Genomic DNA, 15,046 nt, shown 5'->3' on the forward strand with positions numbered 1-15,046 from the left:
ACAGATGTGTTGACAGGGCAGGTCAAAGTAAATACTTTGCACAGAATTTAGGCCAAATGAACTGGGGAGCTGTTTAGGTGATCCACATAAAAAGTGCGGTTAAGACTTAAGTGTGAATATTGAAACAATCCATTTCAACTAGACCAACTTAATTATGCTTAATTATTGCTTTTCTTAATTATTACTCATGTTTAATTTTACTTGTCGCTCAATCTGTACATATCAGATTAAGATATAATGTACATATCCTACATCTTAGGACAAATCAGAGTGATCAAATCAGAGATGAGAGACAGGCCTGAGCAACTGGAGCATCCCAAGCTTGTGCTATTCCAGTAATGGACAGCAATGAAGAGGAAAAAGGAGTTGAAAAAGAGGGGGAGAATGGAGAAAAGGGAAGACACAAGAGACCCTTTTGCATTTGTCCCTTATCTTTTTGAAACTGTTTTCATTCTGCACACAGTGGATAGACATGCCATTCACTTTGCAGAATTCTCTAATTGAAAATATTTATATTGCTAATGAACAACAGTGAAAAATACCATGGGTCAGCAAAGTTGAACTAGAAACTTGGAAAACAGTGAATCTTCCTTGTGCTAAAAGCACCTCTTGTATACTCTTTGTATGGTATAACACTTATCAATAGACAATAACCTGGGACATTTATGTGAGGTAAAGGGTTGTAGGAATGACTGACCTTCTGGTGTCCAAAGTGGAACATAATTATTTTATTTATTTGGAATTACATTATTATTTTACTTTATTTTTACCACAACAACACGAGTTGAGTTAATCAGTGGCATCAAGATTGGAGGCAGCCTGGGCTGCAGTGATAATGCACTAGTGGAGTTCACACCCTGAGGAATAAAGGTCAGGTGAAGAATAAAATCAGGACCCTGAATTTTAGGGGAAAAAACCCTTCCATTCCTTCAAAGAGTTAGTCAATAAACCCCCATGGAAAAATGCCCTCACTGGCAAGGGAGCAGAAGAGAGATGAGAGACATTAAAGGACATTTTTCATAGAGCATAAAAGCTCTCAATCCCCAGGTATAAGAAATCTTAAAGAAAATATGAAGATAAGAAATCTATAAGGAAAAGAAGACAAGAGACCATCACATCTGAGTCAAGATCTGCTAGAGAAACTAGAGGGCAAGAAGGAAATGCACAGGCAGTGGAGCAGGAACAGATATCCTGGGAAGAGTGTAGGGACACTGCTCGGGTGTGTAAAGATAGAGTGAGGAAAGCCAAGGAGCAGCTGTAGTGAAAGGAAAAGGGGGTACCAATTAATTTAAATTGGAGGAGATTCAATTTGGATTTGATATAAGGAAGAAATGTTTTACAGTGAGGGTGGTGAAATACTAGAACAGGTTGATCAGAGAGGCAGGATAAAGACCACTTTAGAGACTGAAGATAGTGAGGATTTATTTTCTCTGTTTTGATATAAACTTCCTAGAAAAAAAAAACAACAACTTGGTGCTTTGGTTTCCCATTGAAAGAACATGGGGATATTCCACTCTTTATGAATATAGAGGAAGGATGTATTGTCTTGGAAGATATTCACTGCCACTACAGCATCCCATGGGTGAATGCCAGCCATCCCCACTCAAAAGTGTGCTTTGAGCACCTCCCACTTCACAAAAGCTGCTTCCAAATGTCTCCCTTCTACTAAACATCTGTGCATTTTCAGATAAACATTTCTGCACCATCATTTGATTTTTTCTTTCTATTTCCCTAACCTGCAAACCTACAGGCCAAACCCACAAGAAGATATAGGCAGTCTAGATAGCTTAAAAAGTGGTTGAATGTTGACAGACCAGAACTGCCTATTGTCTTTCTTCATACAGCTATTGATTGATTTGAGGTAAGAAAGGGGCTTTTTGTACCATGCTTCTGCAGAAAAAAATAAAAGGTAAAAAGAAACCACTGACATGCAAAGGCAGATTTGACCAGGTTCTACTTCAGATGCTGAAAAATCCTTTTTCATCTTACAAAGTGGAAGGAATGTTTTTATACACCAAGAACTCACAACAAATGTTCTTCTCACTTCCAGAAGATCAGAATAAACTAAACCCAGACGACTAACCTCAAGTGAAAAAGGAGGGGCCAGCAGAATGCTACCTATTTTTTGACTACTCCTGTGCCAGCTGCACATTCCTTTGCTGGTTCGGAAGCCTGCAGCTCTCTCCTGCTGTCTTTTGCCAGCTCACCACATCATCAACCAAAACCAATGGTGGGCAGCCTCTGCAGCCCATCTAACCAGGCAGATGTAACGCCCTGCAGTCGCTGTTAACATTTCTTCAGGTTTCTTGCAGAATGAAATTAGCTCTAAAGGGCTATCTCAGGTCTGTAATCTCGTTGAATATTTAACTCCGGTGGTTTTTATCTTTTCATCTGCAAAAACAAGGTCAAGCAGTTTATCAAGTCCAAAAAAGACATCAATGCAAAAGGGTGAGGAAAAAAAAAAAAAAAAGCAAAATACTCTCTGTATAAAGCACTTCAGTGTACTCATGCAGCATATTAGAGAGCAAAAGGAGCTTTCTGGCTCCTATCTGGCTGTTGATGCAATCGTTAATGTGGTTTTGTTCCATTATTAATGGCACCAGAAAGAGAAAGCAGGCCCTCCAGACAAACTTGAGATACTGTTGTTTCAAATCTGGCAATGAGAAGAAAGGAGAAAAATCATTTAAAATAATGGAAATAAACAAAGGAAAGGGGAAGGAATACCTGAAATACTGAGCATGTAGCAGTAGAATCTGCAGATGTCTACAGCAGGGTAGGAATGGCAAAAATAAATGTTTTACAAACCTTGTAAGTCATTCCCAGAGCCTGGTTGTTTAAGGCCACTTTGTATTAAACAAAGACAACCTAATTTTTTACAGTGTGTATTATACTACTTGATACATTTATGTTTCCTAGAACTGCTGGTTGACAAGCAGAGAAAAATAAAATCAGAAAAGCAGCATTAATGGATGAAAAACCCACAACCTGGAGTGGCATATCATTATCCTCATCTGAATGTGGTTGGACAGGATTTTAATAAAAACTTTGTTAGGAAAATACATCATGAATATATGCCAAGGTAAATAAAATTAGCAATAACACTCGAATCTGGTTTTTCTGTAAAGTTAGCTACCAAATCCTGCAGAAGAGCCAGGCAGGGTGCATCCCTCTACTCACATCTGGCAGAAACAATTTCCTTGCTGAAGCACTGCACCAATGCCCAAGCACCAAAGCCCAGGATGTCCACAGCATCTTCATCAAACTCTAGCCCAACAGCAGGTGATATCATCTGCTGAAGCTCATTTCCCACTGCCTTTGGGGTGCTGGGAGGCAGGCAGGTGCTAAGAGGACTCAGAGGGGTCAAGCATCAAGGTTAAATTCAGTTAGATTGGTTGCTAATCAATAATCCAGCCATCATGAGAACATGAGGAAATGACTGCAGGTTATGCCAGAGGACATTACTAAAAATTGCTTCTCTGAAAGTGTTATCAACCACTTGAAGAGGCTGCCCAGGGAAGGGCTGGAGTCACCATCTTGGAGATATTTAAAAGACACGTAGATGTGGTTCTTATGGGCATGGTTTAGTGGCAGACTTGGCAGTATGGGGCTAATGGTTGGCCTGATGATCTCTCCCTGCCAAACTGATTTTATGATTCCTTGAAGCCAAGTGATTCTCTCTGTAGTCCCTTGTTGATGGGGCTGTACCCCATGGCCTCCAGCACCAGATCCCACAGTACAGCTCACATGGCCACACTTCTCCACGGGCTGCAGGCAAGAAGACTGCCCTGAAAATTGCCCCTGCCTTCTGCTGCTCCCCTGCCTTGCCAATGGGCTCAGCTGTTACCCAGCACTGTTTCACACCCCAACGCATTTCTGCTTAAGAGAAATCTCCTTCCTTGCAGAGGGAATGTTTGCAGCACAGAGGGAGGAATCACTGCTTCCAAGGGGCTCTCAGGGAAAGAGGAACCAGCCAGCTTTCAAATAAATATGGTTTATAATAGCTCGATTAAATGCTTTCCTAATGCTGAGCACTTTGTGATATGTATTTCTTCAGGTACAGTTTATATCAAAAAAGCCCAACCTCTAAATATTTTATAATTTTCCCTTTAAAAAGAAGGAATTTACAAGTTCTTTGCTGATTATTGATGCTGAACACAAACACAGAACTTCTTTTTATCACAGGACTGAACATTTGACCTACGGTAGCCAAAACTTCCAAAATTTGAGAGGAGCTCCAAGCCTGTATGTCAATTTCATTACTAATATCTGTCTTTCCAATAGAGTGCATTTATTCAATGCAACTAGTTTGATACATTTAAAATCTGCAGGGTTCAATTAATTTTATATGAGAATATAGCTCATAAGTTGTGCTGCCAAAATAGTTCATTGGGCCATGAGCTCAAAAATAATTTAAATAAAGGCTGCAAGAAATAAAAAAGGAAAATTACACAGTCACATCACCATGAGACTTTCTTTAATGCTCTGAGGAATAAAACTGCCATGAAGTGATGGGATCAGAAGGAAACTTCATCTGGCAGAAAGAAGCACTACACAGTTCTTCATGGAATTCCATTTTCAGCAGGGACACCCAGGCACAATGTCAGCCTGACACAGCAGAGGGGATTTGGCAAAGCACAGGAGCAGCTCAGACAGATGAGGCAGAAGGGAAGTATTTCATGGCCTGTCTCTGCAGATCGAGTGCAAACACACTTCCAGGCAACCCCAGCACCACGGCAGCCTGCAAAACCTACGTGGGATCCAACACTTGGGCAGTACATCCTCACTGACTTCTCTTTCCCTGCCCCATCATCTGAGTATCATCGCTGAAACTTCAGGAAATGCACCAGAAGTTGGTGAAGCTGGAGATTTTTTTGCACCTGAACAAAATCTGGGCCCTGGAGTCCATGAAGATTGCACTGTCTCTTGTCAAGGCCTGGCTTACGTCCTTGAAGTCCCCCCTGAAATGTGTATGAAAGAAGCCGTAATGTCATATAGAGCATGGCAGCACATGATAGGATCACACTTGGTTGAAAAGCCCCAGCAGGAGTGGGTCCCCTGCAGCTGAGCCCTGCACAAGCCTCACTCCTGCTCAGCCCCCAACCCAGAGCTGTGTTTCAGCTATCCAGACCCGCCATGGGACTCGCCTGTTTTCCTGACAGCCAGCCAATATGTAAGGAAACCTGCATTATTCCCTAGAGAGCAGGGGGAAAGTGGCTACTCAGCAGAGGTAGCTTGGGCACATTACAGCTGTCCCTTGTCACCTGGGTGATTGCCCTTTCCTCCCACTTACCCTGAGGAGCCTATGCTGACCAGCACCATGAAACATCTCTCTTTAATCCACAACTCTACTAAATAAACTTGAGGAGAGGGAAAGGCAGGAAAGAGAATGGAAAATCTGCAAAAAGGCTGATCTGGTGTGTAACTCCCTGGTCAGAGGGGCAGGTCTCCTGGGGGTGTACATGGCTTCTGGTAGTCTTATACCAGGATGCCTCTGAGCAAAGATGAATTTTCAGGCTTGGGACTCTCTCATGTTTTCTAATCATGTTTCCCACTATCTCACACTGTCCGGTGCTTCTGAGAGAAGCACAAGGATTGCAAGGATTTCTGGGGACCTCCTCTGGACGACAACAGAAAGGAGAGAGGAGCACCTAGTGCGTGTGCTGGGTACAGTGGGATGGGAACCAGGTTCGTTTTCCAGCGTGGTCACCTGAGATAATCTCTGGGGACACAGAGATGCTGCTCCCCAGCCCTCTCCCCATCCCCGTCTCACCGACAGCATCACCAGACTTCTTGGAGCAGAAAAGTCAGTTTTAACACCCCGAAGTGAAATTTCCCTTGCGGATGCCAAATCACACTTAAAACCATCCTCCTCGGCCAGGTGTCCCGATCCCGGGCTCGGCTCCAGGCTCCGGCCGGGCATCGGCAGGGCCGGGCAGGGCTCCGCTGCCGCCCATCGCGCTCACTTCCCGGCTGGGCGATGGCCGGCGGCCGGGCAGCGCCTTTCCTTGCTCAGCCAATTGCGTGTCCAGCCGGGATCGGAGATCGCGGGGTGTGAGCCGGGGGAGCGCCCGGGGGCCGCTGCGGGGGGGAGCTGGGAGCAGCCGCGGCGGGAGCGGGAGGAAGAGGAGGGAGAGAAGCGGAGGAGAGGCCTGGGGCAGGCAGCCCCCGGGGTCGGGCCGCGCCGGCCGGCCCAGCCACTTAAATGCAACCCCTGGGGCATCGGCTTCCCGCTGATGAGACCGCTGCAGGGCTGTCGAGGCCGGGGCGTCGTCGTGGGGACCGTCACCCTCTGCCTGGCCGCCGGGTGGGCTCTGCAGAGTAAGTGTCCGACTCCGTCCCTGCCTCCCCCGCTCCGTCCCCCGGCTCCTTCCTCCGGTTCCCCGGCTCAGCCCCAGCGCCCGGCATCCCCGGGGCGGTGCACAGCCCGCCGACCCCCGCCCGCGGCCAGCGCTCTGCCCGGCCCGTCCGCAACCGGGAGCGGCTGGGGAGGAGATCCCCATCTCCCCATCGGGACGTACCGACATTCAGGCAGGCATCGCTGCTGGTCAGGGGAGGCTCGTCCCCGCTCCTGCTGCTCGGCGGGAGCGGGGGAGCCGAGCAGGACCAGCGCGGCCGCGGGAGGAGCGCCTCACGCCCGCTCCCGGCAGGGGCGGCCCCAGCAGCCGCCGTCCCCCCCGGCTGCTTTTCCAGGCACCGAGGGGACAAGGCGTGGAGGGGGAAACAACCCCGGTTAGTCAGCCCGAGGGGTGTCGGGTCACGCTGGGAAAGGGGGTGGTGAGGAGGGAGGGTGGGTTCCAGCCCCACGGGAGGTGTGTGGGGATGGGGGAACACGCAGCGAGCCGTCCGGTGCTCTCCCAGAGAGGGGCCTGAAGGAGGCTCCTGCCAGCCCCGCCCCGCCTGGGGACCGCGCTGTCAGCGCCACCAGGGACTTCGGTTTGGTCACGGCACTCCACCGACACAAGTGAGCACAAGCAGGACACCAAAGGGTAGAGAACCACTCCGCAGGGTTTCACAGGCCCTTTTTAGAGCTGTCCCCCCAGTTCAGAGCTCTTGTGTGGAGGCCCCTCGGTGCCAGCCTTTTTCTTCCCCACTGCAGGCCCAGCTGCGGTGCCACGGCCAGGTCTGGTACGCAGAGCCACACTTCCCGCTTTGACTCTTGGCCAGGCAAATACTTGGGCGTAGAGCAGCGAGCCAGGACGGCAAACTATGAGCTCTGAGCAGCCCCTGTACGCTCTTCTCCTGGGTGCGTGTTTTACTGGGTGTGAAGGGGCTGGTTTTGCGAGCAGCAGAGCACAGAAACCTTGTGTAGGGTGCTGCCTGTGGGTGTGATGTTTGCTCTCCAGCCTGGTGCAACTTTGTTGGATTGCACTAGTTCAGGTGATCTAGGCACACTGCCTACTAAAAATATTTTAGAATGGTTTGATACTGCACTGCTTTTTTTAGCTTTGCATGCCAGGTAGGGACAGGACATATATGCAAATCATTTAATGGAAAGATTTTAATTCTTTTTTTTTTTTTTTTTACATTTACCTTGCAATCACGTATTCATGCAAAACAAAGCCTCTATAAAAACATGAAAAGGGTCACTGAGGGGAGACACTCAGCTCCTGTCTGGTCAGAAACAGTGGGAAAGGCCTTTAAATAAACACATGGACCAGAAAACAATTGGAAAAATTTGCAGCGATTACCAGAGGTTCCCGGCTGTTCTGTTTCTGTAGCTGGCACAAACCTCGTTTTCAAAGCTCTGGTTAGTCTCTCCTGCACACAGGATGAACAGCAGACCACAGCTCAGCTGAGGATGCCCTGAGTTGCCCAGAAGCATGATGTTCTTGCAGGGGGACTGGGCAGCATGGTTATGACAATGCTTATGAAGGGGGGAGCCCAGGAGTGGTGTCTTGGAAAAAGCCTAGATCCTGTTTGGTACTGTAGATGAGAACCTGGGAACTGAACTGGCTTCTTGAGCTCCCCTACCTTACCCTGACCAGCAGTTAGTGAATTCTGCTACAGATCCAAAATACATCGGAGTCAGGTTATATTCACCCATCTCTTCCATTTGTGGTGGCTGTGAAATTTTGGCCATAGAGGGCTCTTATTTTAAGATTTTTTAAAAATAATATTTTTCCCTTAGACATTTTTTTCTTTGCCTTTCTTAATCATTCTTCTCCTGGAAGAGTCTGCAAGAACCTCCAGGATCATCCCCTGGTGTTCTGCTTTGCACTCATGCAGTGTAGCTGAGGGTCTCAGTCTCACACTCCCCCACTGGGTTACAGACATTTACAGGTCAGCATTTCTTTCTCTTATTGCTCTTGAAGTTAGGCTGTTCCCACAGTAAGAGACTAGAGCAGGTGAGCTGCTCCAAGCCAAACCAGGAAAAGGCATTCAGCCTTACTCTGTGCTTTATCTGCCTTTCGTCTGCTTTGATTTTTGTGGGTAGATAACAGGATTTCAGTCTTTAGCCAAGGGTCTCAAACGAGCCACTAATAAAAAGAAAAAATGTACGCCAGTTAAAACTCCGATCTTGGTGTTCATCCAAATCTTCATGCAGAAACACCAAATGCAAGCAGAAATTATTGCAGTTACACATTAAACTGAGCCGTCGGTTCAGTTTCACAGTGTCATGAACAGCTACGTTATCACATCAGGAGGAAGTAGGTGAGAATTAAATATTCTTTTATATGCATTTTTGACCGGATATCATCAGGAACACGAAGTCCCGGCTTCTCATGAAACATGAAACCTTTGGTTACATGTGATTTATCTGCACTGGCTTATTAACTGTCCACCTTTAAGAAGCTCATATTTCTAATGTTGATTACATGTACTGAAAACACAACAAAGTCCTTGCCAGGACTTCACATACTTCTGCTTACTACAGTTCTTGCTTTTGGGGGATGGTAGTTAATGAATATGATAGATTACCTTGGATACGGCGACTAAACTTTCCATGTAAATGCAGGATTTTTCAAGAAAGCCAGTTACTGATGAACAAAAGAACATTGCTCAGTTTTTGGAAAATGTTATGCTTATCCAAAGTCCCTTTCTATGTGGTGTTAAAACATTGAAACACATTCAATTATGTGTCTTCTATGGTGGAAGCATTTTTGCTATCACAAATTATAAATGTGTATTTAGTCTTCAAGTATGTATGTTACTTCTATGGAAAGCAGAAAGAAAAAGGTATTGAAAAGCATAATGTATCCTTTCTTAAAACAGATCGCTAAGATAGGATAAATCACCAGGATACAGAGATCCCAATCTGCCCTGGACTGTTGGTGCAGCATCACTTCCAGGCTTACTACTCTCCTTTGTCTTTCAGCTCCTGGAGGAGTATCCTTAGTTGTCCCACAACCCAACATCAATGCAACAGTGGCACAAAACATCCTCCTCTCAGTTGAATACTCTTGCCGAGGCGTGGCTACCATTGAGTGGAAGCATGTGTCAAGCTGGGGCACCACCAACATTGTCGAGTGGAGAAGTGGGAATTATGTCAACATATCCACGGTCTACAAGGACAGAGTGACTACTTTTGAAAATGGCTCTATACAGCTTCGGAATGTGGGCATGAGAGATGCCGGCTACTATTTTGTCACTGTAATGGAGGAGCATGGAACCAATGCCTATGGCACCATCATAGTCAATGTTTACGGTACAAACTAGATGGGACTTCTTGGCTTTACCCTGTGTTTCAGCATCAGTCTGCTTGTAATCAATTTTATAATATTAATTCTTTTTTCATTTTCCCTACAGAGATTATCTATGAAGATTTGCATTTTGTAGCAGTTCTCTTCACATTTCTCGCTGCAGTATCTGCCATTCTAATCTGCTTCATGTGGCTGTGTAATAAATCTCTGCATCTATTTCAGAAGAAAACAACACACAAACTAACAGGTATTTCTCTAACAATTTAGTCAGGGTATAGAGTCTTCAAGCCTGAAATTTGAGCCTAAAATTTGTACCATAAACGTGCTAAACAGGGCCACTGAGAAACAAGACTGAAGGGCTCAGATCAGTTATCCCATTCTAACTCCTTACTAGCTGAAGGAACTGAATAATAGGTGTCTAGTTGAAGAACAATCCACAGGACATTTACCTTTTATGTTTTCACATTAGAAATAATAAAATACTTCCCAACATGGCTGATTGCAAAACTTGGGGAGAAAAGGCCAGAGCTGCAATGACCCCCCCCTCAAAGGGCAGGAGACAAAGTCAAGAGCATGACCAACTCTGAGTTCACATCAGGAGGGTGTATTCTAGGGGAAAATATTCAAATGACTCTTGAGAGTGGCCTCTACTTCAGTTCAGTCCTCGGTGGAGGATTGCATCTCCTCCTGTCAAACCCCCTCTTCATCCGTACACTTTTGCTTCAGTTGCAGACTCCAACGAATACTGAGTAATATCAAAAGCTGACACCGAAGACAACAGTCACGAGAAGCAGGTCAGGGGAACACAAGGGCTACACTGAAGGGACATATTAAGAGAAGAAATTTCCAAGCCACTGACAGGGATATTTGGCCTAGGCAGACAAGGTGCACGTTATGGGCCTGGGGTGAAGCTCTTAGGCACATCTTGGAAATAGGAGGTTTTCTTTAACACTTCAAAATATTTCAGATATTTACCTCCCTTCTTTCTAAGTGGAGATCCACTCATGGTTTCTTGCCCTCTAGGTAAAAGGTCTGTATTTCTTCTATAATAAGTGTTACATTACAACAAGCAGCCTAGCTCTCAGTATTTTGCTAGACCAACACAGACAAGCATTTTAAGATTCATGGCCCAGACTTCATATCAACTCTGCAAAACCTAAAAAAAGAAATTAACTTGGTTTGAGCTGCCTCCTCCTGTCACTCACCTAAAGCTCTTAAGGGCTACTGTTGCTTTCATGGTGTATACACCACTTACAAGCTTCTGTAGCTACTGAAAACTTTCCTATCATGCCAGAATATACAGGATTTTGTTTAAAGCCTCTTCCTCCAGTGGAAGCCAATCTTCCCACAGAGCTGAACTGAATAGACATTTTCATGTAACGTATGGCAGAGTTCAGGAAAGCACAGTTCTAGAAATTTGTTGTGTGATGTCCCAGGAAATGGTCTGAAGCAGAGACCTAATTTCTGCCCCAGTTGTATCTCAGAAGAGCCCATCTTTCAGAAATCTTGAAGAGAGATGTAAGAACCGGCCCTACTGACTTAGTTTCCTTAGTGCCTTTAGCCTTGTACTGGAAGAGATCACTGTCACTTTAAAGATTGTGAGAACCTCTTTATGCAGTTAAATATTTTGAAAAGATGTATTTAAAACCTAATTTTAGATGAGCAAGCTTGAGCTAATATTAAAAAGTTGAAAACGTCTCGGGACAGTTAATTTTGGAATGTTTGCCTTCCAATCCATTTGCCAATCAATAACAATATCCTTTTATTTACAGCAAGTACAACAGAAGAGATTGAACTGGAAACCATCGAGTGTTAGCCAAGGACTGTATCATAATAACAATTCTACCTCAGGAGAAAGTATTGGCCAAGAAAGCAAGAACAAACCTAGAAGGTAAAATGTTTGTGACTACTGCAGAAATATCCTGACTTGCAAAGTAATTAAACCAGCAATGTCTGATGAAGCTGTTTTGACCTGGTAAATTTTCGGTTCTGCTAGTCAAGGTCAGAGTAAAAAAAGAGTATGCTTCATGAACACATTTTTGTGGCTAGCTAATAAAATCTACAGCCTCTACCACTCTTTAAAAACAACCAACCAACCAAGCCTCTAAGATCAACCCATAAAGGAAATTATCATGGTCTTGAAGGACACCTGTATTTTGGATACAGCAAGTCTCCTATTACAGACAGAGTGGTCATTAGCATCCATCAACATAATAAATTAAATATCTAATTACAGTATTACATTAAAAAATTAATTGCAAACATTGAATCCTGTTTATTGCACCTGTGCTGCTACTTTTGGGTGTAAGGAGCTTCCTGAAGCTCTGAAGACTACAATTTTTCATGAGACAAAACTGACTTTGAAAGAACGCTGAGCTGGTCAAAGTTCTCCCACTTGTGTTTCCAATTGTTTACACTGCCCCAGGATGGATGTTAACACACATTCTATGACATTACTAGAGCAGGTGGTTGTACAAGGAACAGTACACTTTAGCAGGCACTAAAGAGGACACTGTCTATAAAGATTAGGGAGGTCAGATATATAAATATAAAATACTGATACACACAACACCAATGGGATGGCAAAGTACTGAACAGTTTTGTTGTGAAAGATGTCCTTTGCAAACATAGCCCAGTGATGAAAAATCTATCAGAAAAGTTAAAACAGCATTACTTTGAAATACAGTATTTACAAATACAGTTCTAAAATTGCTCTTGTTGAGAAGCCACCTTTGCTTTCCCTATGTTGTAAGAAAATATGAAGTGACCTAACTAATGTTTTCTTGAATCTGCATATTGCACATATTCCAATTCTCCATCTGTAGATCTGTTGGGTGAAATAATATTTGTGTTTGTCAATGAGAAAGCAGTAAACTGACCAAGTTCCAAATTACTCTGTTTTGCTTTTGTAATGAGCATTTTGCAGTGTGAAATAAACTTTGAACTTGGAAGACACCATGGACTAGTCTGCGCCTGTAGATTGCCATGTGGCTGTTTGAGTTGAACTGCTGCTCCTATCTTTGGCACATTTCATCTCATTTGTTTGCAAAAACCTTTTACAGGACAGGGTGACAGAGCTTTCCCTCTGGTCAGGGACTGGGATGCTCAAGTGCAGAGGTCCTATAGGCTCCATTTGGGAAAATGTTCAGGAAATTTCTCTCCAAGTGCATAATGATGGAGGTAGGTGCCAAACAACCCAACGCACCCTGTGCACAATACCTTTAAGCCACCCCATACTGAGCTGGCCATTTCTAGTACAATGGGCCTCTCTCCCACTCATAAACTGAGGTACCAGATTCAGCTGTTTGCTCCTTCCTACATCTAGAACAGGTCAAAAAAGGTGAGAAATGAAATTAGTATCAGATACAGCACAGAAAAGTAAGTTTATTCCAATTCTCTGCTTTAAATGTGTATTGCCCATATTTTGTGTCTTTGAGTGAACTGAGCTTTGACAACAGGGAAACTGTAAGTGCATCTATTTCAATCACCAAACTTGAATTACTTGGTAAAGTATGCTTATAGAATATTGAAAACATTGTTAGGGGTTCTTTTAGGGCTCTAAATCTTAGACTTTGAATGAATCTTAGACTTTTAAAGCAAAAATCATTAAAGCACTTTGAATGTGAAGCTAGGTATTAGGCTGAACTGAACATACAGCAGGTGCTCTGCCAGACTTAGAAAGTACAAGAAGTGCAGCTTACACATAAAACTACTGTTATCTGCTAACACTGGCCTGAACACTGCAGTTGCCAGAGGAAGTCAGGAAACTAATCCAGACAGGAATGACCATTCCAGTGCACTGCTGTGATTGCAGAGGTCACACACACATTTAAACCACAATGTTCGAAAGCTGGGACGAAAGTAGGAAATGAATACTTAAAATTCTTCAGTTTAAAATGCTCTACAACAAAAGAAGTTTACAAGTAGTACAGTTCTACCTCTTCCAGCTTGGCTGAAGTCACTGCAACTTCAGGCACCCATCCTTGGCTACTGAACCTGCTGCCAACCTTGCTTTTAGGCAGCAATATCCCATATGAACAGCAGGGACTCAAACAGTATTCAGTGAGAACATCCAGTACAGTTAGCCTGTAGATAGCTTTCCTTATAGACAACCCCTCATCCACAAATTTTACCCACCATTTAACATACTTACTCTACACAGGTAATGCTACTTTAAAAATGATGTTAGTCAGTATTTGAGATACAGAATGTAAGGCTGAACTGTAGCAGTTTCTTGCTACCCTGGAACATCTAAAGTATTATGGAAGGTTGTCACAGTAGAAATTCAGAAACTAACAGCTGTTCTTACTATACTTGTAAACTCTGCAGAACAGCAGCAAATTTAATATTTAGAGCATTCTAGATGATCAAAGGGATTAAGGCATTTTATTTTTAAACTTGCATTAAATAGATGCCCAAATTCACCAGGTTCACCAAGATGAACCAAGATTGCTTTGGCAATCAATTGAAAAGTTCTTAATCATTCACTAATGTCATCATTTCATATTCAAAGATACACTAACAAGTTTCAAGACTGTCTCTCTTAGATGTCTAATCAGTCTGTTTTCCATTAAAATTAGGAATCCCTGTATATTCAACACCAAAACTGTCTCTCCAGGTCTCTAATATTTTTTTTCATCATTATTATTACTATTATTCTTTTTTAAGCTAAACCTGGAAGTCTAGAAAAGTGTTTTCATGCTGATATGCAGAGCTTGCCCTTCTGCAACACAGGAGATGTCCTCCTTTTCAGGACAGAAGTCCTGCAGCCATGAGATTGTAATAACTCCAGAGTGATCTGATTACTTGGTAACGAAGAACTTCCATGATGAAAAAGATCTTGCTACATGCAGACCTGTCAATTTAGGTTAAGAGCAATAAAGTGTAAAGACATGTTCAAGTTTCATAGATTCAACTTCTAATTATTAATAAGAGATTTGTTGCATTGGCAGGAGTCAGAACAGCCTCATCTAGTCGGATGCAAGAAAACATGCATCAGGCTGTTGGCTGAACTGTTCACCAAGGAATAACCGCCCCCCCCCCCCCCCCGTCTGTAATCACAGAGTGTCTGCTGGCACATAATACAGTAATACAGTAATACAGGACCTGGCATCACAGGGGTTACATTAGGCTCAGCCCTGTTGCAACATCAGGAGACTATTTTCAACTAGGGCTTTTAATTTTCGTCAGTTGTCTTGGATAACAGGTGAGCACTTGAAAGGAAAACCCTTTCTCTCACTTAGTTCAGTCACACACAAGCAAGCACTTCCAGGAACTGAAACAAGATGCTCTGTGCTGGCCAACAGCAGTGTAAGAACAAGAACTGCTTTGGATACATGCTGAGCAGCAGCTTGCTGCTAATTTTCCTGCAATTATTCTTCATACCTGAGAATACAACAAAATAA

At 43.9% G+C, this 15,046-nt stretch overlaps 1 protein-coding gene and 1 long non-coding RNA gene across 5 annotated transcripts; one reads left to right on the plus strand and one right to left on the minus strand.

Annotated features, from left to right (window-relative positions):
• Positions 1-3,016: 3,016 nt before the first annotated feature.
• Positions 3,017-6,589, minus strand: LOC147654273 (uncharacterized). Its single transcript, XR_015284830.1, has 2 exons — positions 6,519-6,589; positions 3,017-4,958 (listed from the first exon to the last, which is right to left on the minus strand). It is a non-coding gene; the product is annotated as an uncharacterized LOC147654273 (long non-coding RNA).
• On the plus strand, positions 6,091-12,599 carry VSTM5 (V-set and transmembrane domain containing 5). Of its 4 annotated transcripts, XM_086882137.1 has the most exons (5): positions 6,175-6,318; positions 9,317-9,646; positions 9,748-9,888; positions 10,368-10,435; positions 11,414-11,602. In XM_086882137.1, exons 1-4 carry the CDS (start codon positions 6,234-6,236, stop codon positions 10,388-10,390), a joined length of 579 nt encoding a protein of 192 aa, XP_086738263.1. In that variant the 5' UTR covers positions 6,175-6,233; the 3' UTR covers positions 10,391-10,435; positions 11,414-11,602. The 4 variants fall into 4 exon arrangements, with proteins under 4 accessions (XP_086738262.1, XP_086738264.1, XP_086738263.1 ...); XM_086882136.1 differs by lacking the exon at positions 10,368-10,435 and having other exon boundaries at positions 6,091-6,318; positions 11,414-12,599; XM_086882138.1 differs by lacking the exons at positions 10,368-10,435; positions 11,414-11,602 and adding an exon at positions 10,857-10,962 and having other exon boundaries at positions 6,173-6,318; positions 9,748-9,891.
• Positions 12,600-15,046: the final 2,447 nt, after the last annotated feature.

The sequence above is a fragment of the Cyanistes caeruleus genome, chromosome 3 (assembly GCF_971803275.1).
Source record: "Cyanistes caeruleus chromosome 3, bCyaCae1.hap1.1, whole genome shotgun sequence".
Taxonomy (NCBI): Eukaryota; Metazoa; Chordata; class Aves; order Passeriformes; family Paridae; genus Cyanistes; species Cyanistes caeruleus.